Genomic DNA, 9,086 nt, shown 5'->3' with positions numbered 1-9,086 from the left:
AAAACTGCTGCTGGAGATTTGACAAGTTGAGTCGCTGACGACATCAGCCGTTTAGATTCACAACAAGATGGGTCAGTTCACATTGTACAACTATACATACAGTATTTATATATATATACTATGTATTATAAATTATGTGTATATGTGTATATATATCTATATATATATATATCTATATATATATATATATATATATATATATATATATATATGAAGAGCTCTTTCCAAAACGAGATAAAAGCCAAATTAAAAAAAAATGAGTTTGTCATGCCACTTTGCTGTATACAGAACCTATTCACTGCTTCATCGATGTTTCATGCCAAATGTCTATATTTCCTTGTTTAAAATGGTCCTCAAGATGCAGTTCCTTTTCAAACCGCGACCAGCGCCAAACCTATTTTTAGCCTAAATGCGATACGTCCTCTCGGCCAATCAGAATTCAGTGAGCGTTCTATGCGATCCAACATGGCGGCGCTCTGAAGCGGGAGAGTTTTTTGTTTCGTTCGTCCGTTCAACATGTCCAGACTGAGCCAATAAACCATTTTGACAAGATAAATTGAATATTAACCAAATGTGTGGGTCTAGGTAAAAAATGTCATTTTCCTGAAAACTATTAAAATGGATTTATGGCGTTTTGGAAAAGAGCTCCTCATTTATAGATATATATAAAGGGTTTCAAGTTCTGGGTTGCAGCACAAAGTTTTACACACTCCTACAGCACTCTACGATGCTGTTGCAAACACATACTATACATATAGATACTCATACAGAATACAGTATTCTGCTGCTCATCTGAAACTTTAAATTCAAATGATCAAGACATTATTTTTAATTTATTTTACTATCCAACTTCAGCTGCTCTCGCATTCAGGACTTGTGTGTGAGTGAGCGGGTAGGAGAGGGGCTGTTCTTGGTTTTGGTTTTCTTCGAGAGAAAGCGAGGTGGGGCCATTGACTGAGAATATTGCTAACCCTAACCCTAACACTAGAAAGTACCAAAAGAAAATGTGTAATTTCATGGTTCAATTCATAACTAACTAATGTTACTTTATCCTAAACGATTAATGCTATTTGAATTCAGGCTTTACACTCAAAACTGTTCTTATCTGGTATAAGAGCCACTAATGGTTCTTGTGATGCATTTTGTTGATTCATGTTCATATTGCTGGTTTACATACTGTAAGTCTCAAGTTTCAAGAAAAGGGGAAATATTGTGCTGTGTTGTGGCACTAAGAAACAGATAGAGGGCACAATAGGGCATGTAGTGTGGTGTACAAGATGTTACAATGGGGGAGGAGAAGAAGAGAATAAAATGAAGAAGTGAAGTACAGTGCACATCTGTCTGGCTACTTCCTTTTATTTTTCTACCGAAACATATTAAATACAACAAATCACAAAGACAAAAATCATTTAATTTCATTTCCACTAACAGTTACCGCCAGCTACAGGCTGGGTGGAATGTTTTCTTGCTCTTAATCAATGCATGAGTTGAAATTGGGACTCAATCAACATATCTTAAATGTCAATGTGGCAACTTTGACCATTCCATTTTTTTTCATTGGTTCTCCTTAATTACATATACTTTAGTGATAATTGGATCATCAAGTGCTTAAAAATGATGTGATTTATTTGAATTAAGCACGTTCGGGTGTTTTCCAGCAGCACTACATTTATGGCCACCTGGGTTAAAACATCGAGGATCTCCACCTACACAAACTCAAACAGCATCAACACGAAATCAGAGGAAGAAGAGGTTACAGTCCTGCCCACACTGGTTGACAGGTGATCTCTGGACGGTGTAGTGCAGAAACATGACAGCGCTGAACGGCTGCCCCTCCAACCCCCTACCCCAACCCCTCGACCACCCCCCAGAGCTGTAGGCTTACTGCTCTGCTCTCTCTCTCTCTCTCTCTCTCTCTCTCTCTCTCTCTCTCTCTCTCTCTATTTTTATCTCAAGCTCCTCCTCTTCCCTGGCAGGCTATTTTCAGCTGTAGTCCCTTCATCAACCCCCCATCTCCTGTGTTAGTAAATCCTTCTCTTCTCTTCTCTTCTCTTTTAATCTAACATCAGAATCATGTAGCAAAAAAGAATGAATTAAGGTAAAAGGAGGGATGGGTGTTGAAGGAGTGTCCATGGTCATTTCCCTGTTTCTCCATGTGTTACTAAAATACTAAAATTATTTACTAAAATGAAAAAAGATGTTGACTTTTTCTTCATCCATCTACTTTCCTTTCCACCCAGTGATCTACTTTCAGCCTGTATCTTGCTTTCCATCTCCCCTCCTTATTTCTCTCTCTCTCTCTCTCGCTCTCTCTCTCTCCCTCCCTCCCTCCCTCCCTCTCTCTCTCTCTCTCTCTCTCTCTCTCTCTCTCTCTCTCTCTCTCTCTCTCTCTCTCTCTCTCTCTCTCTCTCTCTCTCTCTCTCTCTCTCTCTCTCTCTCTCTCTCTCTCCCTCTCTCTCTCTTGTTCATTCAGCAGCTCAAAGAGCGTCACAGACACATTCCCGCATACACACACACACACACACACACATATGGCAGTGACTCTGACAGTGAATATTAGTTGATTGACCAGCAGCTGTTCTTGGTTGCTGTACAGAGCTCCACTCTGCAGCAGCCGGACGCTTTTTGTGTGTTTTCAAGCAAGGGATAAGAGGACAACGTGTGATTTCTGGCTGTTCATGTTTCTAGGAGGATTCTAACTCGCTGCTCATCTTCTCCACTCCAGACCTTCCTCTTTTCACATTTCCTCATTTTTTTATTATACCACTTTGTCCTTCTCCCTCCTTCCTTCCATTTCCCTTTCTCTGTCATTCTCTCAGCGCTTCATTCTAATTTTGGAAACATGGAACCTCGGGGAGCGCTCTCCCAAAGCTATTTACGTCCTCGCCTCTCCGCTTCCTCCTCCTCCTCCTCCTCCTCTTCCTCCTCTCCTCTCCCTCTCGTCAGCCAGGAGTAGAACAGCATGAGGATCCTTTGATGCAACCAAGCAAGGGAATTCTGCTTCTCCTCTTCTCTGTATTTTTGTTGTTAGCTACGGGAAGTGACTGCAGCAACCAATCCCTCGCTTCACTTCTCAGCTTATGGAGATGCAGTTTTACAGGCTATACACAGCCACAGGATTTCATTGATTACCTCCTGATCTTGGTGCTACTTGTTTACTTTGGTTGGTGAGGACTCAGAGAGGATTCAGTGCACCAGAGGAAACAAAGTTTTTTTCTTACCAGCCACTGTCATTGTTTCAGCAGCCAGCAGAGTTCTCTGCATGGACCAGGGCTGGAAAGTCACATTTAAGGTCATTGCAAAAGCTGTATTTCCATATTTGACTCTCAAAGCTGTACATCTTCACTTATTGTTTTTGATTAATTTCTCAAGCTAAGACAAGAGGATTTAGTCCAATGTGAGTGGACGTCACAGCACAAACTGAACAGCCAACCAACGGACGCTCCAGGAGTAATGAAAGGCAGAGGCCACCTGTAAAAATCAAACAGACTGCAGCCAAAACAGGATTACCTATCAAAATAAAAGCACACAGGAGTTTTTGCATTCTCTTTGGAATTTTTGATGGAATTCATTGTGATTTTTTAACCAGTTTAAATTAAACTCATTTTACAATAAAAGCACAGAAAGCATTTTGAAGTTTTCTATATTTAAGTAATAATTTCATCCCAGATTGAGTAATCCGTGATTGAATATTTTTGAAAGCATCTTTCAGTGTTTGTGTGGCCCCTTCTTTGGCAACTTGAACCCTAAACTAAGCCATGCCAATATCTCAGAAGAAGAACTGACTGGGTTTTTTGTGACAAAACAGAGGGCTGCCTCTTGTCTTGGCATGCTGTTGCATCCCACTGTGTCAGGATTGTGCGCCATGTTGCAGACCATCTATGAGACTGAGTCCTGTTTTTCCTCTGCCAGCACAGACAGTCCCCAGCCCCTGGAGCTCCTGAGTGGCAACAGGGGCTCCAGCACTGCCATGCCCACCGCCGGTGAGTCATCTCTGGAAACGGAGAGGTGGGGAGGGGGGATGCTGTGAGCTGATGGGGGCATCAGACTAAAGGTTTCAATCCAAATGTACAATGTATCATTTATAATCGACCTCAAGCGATATATATTAAGACATTTTCTTTGTGTCCATGTTCATGATTTGTTCTTATTTTGTTTCTGGGATTCACCAATGTTTTCTTATTTTTGCTCTTTTCAGAGATAACAGAACATTTTCGTGTGGTTGAGAGCACTCTGACCAAGATAAAACATCTCGTTTTCACTGTCCACAGATTGTTTGTCCAACACAAGGAAACATATTACTAATAGCTGATCTGCATACATCTAAAGGTTTCTATTTACAAAGATTTACCAAAACAGAAATTTGACTCCAACAACAAAATCCATTAATATGAGCTTTTAAAATGTTTCACTCACAGATTGACATTACTCAGACTCGGGATGTCCCATTAACATGTTTTTTTTATATTCCTGGAACATTGAACCACTCATCCATCGATTTATATATAGACATTCGCCCCTATATTGAAAACCTGTGCACATAAAAACAGAAAAAAAGTAAATAATGTCAAATTGTGCCTCGGGCCTCAAAGGTGTCGATGCAATAACAAAGGCATATAAAGAAATTAGTTTTGAAACAGAGCAGATCCATGAAGCACAATGTGAAAAAGGGAAAGAATGTCACAGGCACCGTTTCATAAATCACACTCACTTGTTCCATCTACTGCTGTGCACAACTCCTTGTCAGTTTATGGAGTATGGATAACCTTTGTTTGGGAATGTTTGAGGCCTTGAAGAACATTTTTTGAACTCAGTGTGGTGAGTGTTCAGCCAACTCCCAGGAAACTACCTTTGTCTTTACTGTAATACATTTTTAATAGATGCAAATGATTTATCTAATGCTAAAAACACATCTTGAGTGTGAGTAAATCCGACATGTGGCTGCTGAAAAACCACAGTTTGTTTAACCTGTGGAAGTTTAATTACAGTCAACTCTGCTGCACAATGCGGCTACCAAAGTGAGAGGTAAGCGCTAGGTTAGGAGTGTGGCTTGATGCCACCTCTTGATGCCAGGAGGTTTTATTTACGAGCAGGACATACATTCAAACTAATCTTCTTTTGAGCTGATGCACTGACTAACAGAGGACAGTGTATGTGTGTGTTTGGCCTTTACAGGCTTACAGCAGCGTTTCCCCTACATGCATCCAGCAGCGTCGGTGCACCACTCCAGGAATTTGATCGCTGCTGCAGAATTATTCTAATAAGAAATAATTATTTTATTTGAAAAATCTCTATATTGGAGATAGGTCTCTGTCCGTGTCCTAGTGTCTCAATGACTTTCTCTGTCCAAAATTATTGATAGAATGTGTAGAACAAGCTGTAAAATATGCGCCTGAAAAACTGGTATATGTGTCATGCACCAGCGGACACAGCGCGTCACTTCATAGGACCACCGACTCACCTAAGCTCGCCGGACACAGTCAGGTACAGACAATGGGCCTCATTTATCAATCTTGCGTGAAAACGGGTGCAGATCTGAGCGCAGAATTGGTTGTATGACAGAACCCACGTGTGATTTCTGAAACATTTGTATCGGACCAATCTCAGTGTACGAATGAGGGGGACTTGATAAATGCGGCGGCTGAATTCGATCGTCATTAACATGTTACGCCCTTAAATATTCCTGGTTCGGAGGCCTCGTCCACTGAGGTCAAACATGCAGAAGAGAAACGCTGGGAAGAAAAGACACTTTTCCGACACACAGATCGGCATCCTGACATCCGAGATGGAGCAAAATAAAGATGTGTTTTTTGGCGGTCTTAAGAGTGGAATAAAAGGGGCCCATAAAAACGCTGTATGGAAAAGAATAACGGAGGCAGTCAACCCGAAGCAGCGCACCACTGTGACCCGTGTGCGTGTGTGCGACTGCTGAACCTGCGCTCCTGCTCTGTAGCGGGGTTTGCCAGTGGGGTTATTAGGTATTCCGTTAGAAGATAACCTTTGTTGTCTAGAAGAACCATACCAAGATGTTAATCAACTGATACCTTGTTTGATTTAATGCAATTTATCGAGGGAAGCCACTAACCGAGGAGATGACTTTGGCTCTGCAGTGCGCTTTCCTTTTAATTCAGTCATCTTCAACCTTGTCCCCGGTCGCGGGGGGCTGGAGCAGAGTTGTTTTAATATATGAAAGAATCGTGTGTCCCCCCTGGCCACCTGGCCACCACGTTAAAAAGCGATAGCTTTAGCATCACAAATCACCTGCACGTTTATCGAGTGGTAGTTTTGGCGATTGATGAATGCGTAATCATTCATGGATGGTGCCTTCATATGCACATGAGTACAATCAATCGCTCCAACCACAATTATTATTTATTTTATTCGTTTTAAGAATCCGTTTTTATCTCTTCTTAATATGTGACTGCTTATGCTTAATGACAGCTGAGGTTTTAATTATTTTCAGCCAGAGTTTGCTGTGCTGCACCGCAAATACACAGGCTCAAATTTACGTACACGACCTCAGACCAGACGTGAGATTTGATCGTAGCTCCCTATCACGTCAAAATTGATAAATGCCGAAGTTTGCCAGGAAATGGTCGTACGTACGTTTTTCTGCCATACGTTCGTTTGATAAATGAGGGCCAATGACACTAATTTCCTCCTTACTTATCTGCCCTGTTGAGCTACAACAACACATGTATTCAGGTTTTGTAGTCAAATGAAGAGGTATTGTTTAGATAATTCATCATTTCAACTTGATGAATCAGCTGTTCTTCGTTCATCACGTTGCTTTCAGTGCGTACAACAGGAATAAATATAAACGGTCCGTCCGATAAGAGTTCAGCTGCTTCATTCGCGGCCAGCTAGTAAAATCAAAAACAATCCTACTGCACAATGTGACGTTGGAGTGACATCTTTTCTTTGTCATTTTTGGATGTCCAATTTGGGTCCACTGAAGGGGTTGTTTTGTAACGCCGGGTAACATCCTTTTACAACGTTTACCAAACGCCCAATCTTGACGTCCTTGGGACCTCCATATAAGGGCTATTTATAGTCCGGATGTGGTCTTTTGTGGACCTCTTTTCAACATTATATGTAGACTAATTTTAGACTACTACTATAATAATAATAATAACAACATGGCACTGTTCTGGCAGAGGCGCTAACATTAGCTTGTTGCTCCTGGCCTGCATTTTCTTTCTCGGTAGAATTTGACTGTCGGAGAGTTCTGCCATAATAAGGTGGATCGACTACCATGAAATTATTTAACACAAATTGCATTTTCAAATTAAAAAAACCCTGATAAATGCAAAAATACATATATGCATGAATAAATAACTTAACTATTCAAAATAATACAGTTAGAGAAAGACCGGAAAATGTTAAATAACAAAAAAAGTTTTGAATCATTGAATAGATGTCCAGAACTGGTCATGGACAGACAGACCCAATATAGACGTGATCTGCAGGTCTATCCAACATCCAATGTTTAGTGAGATATATCCAAAGTAATTTTCATCGCTGACGCTTGCTTGTGTTGCGTGCTGTTAGGACACTGGCTCTGTCTGCTGATCACAGATATCATCATTCGCTAAAGGGAAAACAGACCTGCAATTTCATCACACAGTAACGTAAGGGCAAATGCAACCACTTGATTGGAACACGTGACTGACACACGAAAGGTTTCATCTCAGACAATATACTGATTAACTCCGAGACAGTTATTACCTGTAAGTGAGGCTACATTACCTTCATTAAAGAAACAGAAGTTATTTTATTAACAATAACACAAGTCCAAGTGCATTCTGTTTTTCATTAGTTTGCTCTGTAAAATGACATACAGTGATCTGACTTAAACATAAAGGGACTTTATTTGATCCATCATATGTTTGAATTTAAAAAAATAAACAATGCATTCAATTATAGGCAGTTTTGCCTATATTGTGTCTTAATATGATAACCAGACATTCATTGCATTTCAAATATTTTGAACGAATGACTGTTAAATTACTTCTTATTTGCATTATCATCTAAAAGACTATGATTCAATTTATATTGGCTGTCAAAATGGGTGATAAGGGTCATTCCTAACTGGTTGTTTATTAAATCACATGTTTTAATTTCCAGATGAGTAACTGAGCACAAAAGTACAGTATATACTGAGGTCCAAAGAGCCCTTCCCAGCAGGGAAAACACTGGACACTTGATTATTGATGTAGTAGGAGCAAGTGGCCTCTGCTGTAGCCTTTGTTCTCTCAGATAAGCCTTTTTTTTTACTCTTTATTACCGTATTTTCACGACCATACGGCGCACCGTACTAAAAGGCGCAGTCTCAGTTATGTGTGCCATTTCTGTATTTAACACACACATACGGCGCACCGGATTATAGGGCGCGGGTTTTATATACCGGTACATATTCTCTACTACGTTTAAATACCTCTACTGCGTATTTAAAAATAGAGCGGGAGCAAAACTGAGTATGTATTTCATGTATTTATTACATGTATTTATTACAAAGTATTTAATCAAAGCCATCAAAGTCATCATCCTCTGTTTCTGAATTAAACAGCTGCGCTAAATCAGACATGCCAGTTTCCCCTTCTTCGCTGTCAGAGTCACTTTCCGTGCCGTGCGGCTCCTCGGAAATGATGCCGGCTTTTGCGAAAGCTCGAACAACAGTGCCAGCAGACACGTTAGCCCAAGCATCTACAATCCATTCGCAAACTGTGGCGTAACTTGCCCGGCGCTGCCTTCCACTTTTGGTGAAACTGTGGTCTCCGTCGGTCATCCATCGCTCCCACGCCGCTCGCAGCCTTACTTTAAACGGCCGGTTCACGCCGATGTCGAGCGGTTGAAGTTCTTTTGTCAGACCTCCCGGAATAACAGTAAGCACAGCGTTCATTTGTTTCACCGTGTTTTTCACATCAGCTGTGAGATGGGCACGCATGGAGTCACAGATTAACAGCGATGGTGATGCGCGGAAAAAGCCACCTGGTCTCCTTACATACACCTCCCTCAGCCACGCTTTCATCATCTCCTCATCCATCCAGCCCTTTTCATTTGCCTTAATAATGACTCCAGCTGGA

General features: G+C 41.0%; 1 protein-coding gene across 3 annotated transcripts in view; it reads left to right on the top strand.

Moving 5' to 3' along the window:
- The first annotated feature begins 3,006 nt into the window (after positions 1–3,006).
- Positions 3,007–9,086, top strand: part of hdac5 (histone deacetylase 5) — a 98,117-nt gene continuing 92,037 nt past the window's right edge. For all 3 annotated transcript variants that reach the window (XR_014593587.1, XM_083931426.1, XM_083931425.1), the window contains exon 1: positions 3,007–3,983. Coding sequence is in view for 2 of the 3 variants with exons in the window: in XM_083931426.1 (XP_083787552.1) it covers positions 3,830–3,983 (154 nt within the window). In the remaining variant the exon portion in view is untranslated. The remainder of the gene's footprint in view (positions 3,984–9,086) is intronic.

This window comes from Echiichthys vipera (assembly GCF_963691815.1).
Source record: "Echiichthys vipera genome assembly, chromosome: 17".
Taxonomy (NCBI): Eukaryota; Metazoa; Chordata; class Actinopteri; order Perciformes; family Trachinidae; genus Echiichthys; species Echiichthys vipera.
The sequence above is the reverse complement of the archived record's forward strand: the minus strand, read 5'-3'. Positions and strand labels throughout refer to the sequence as shown.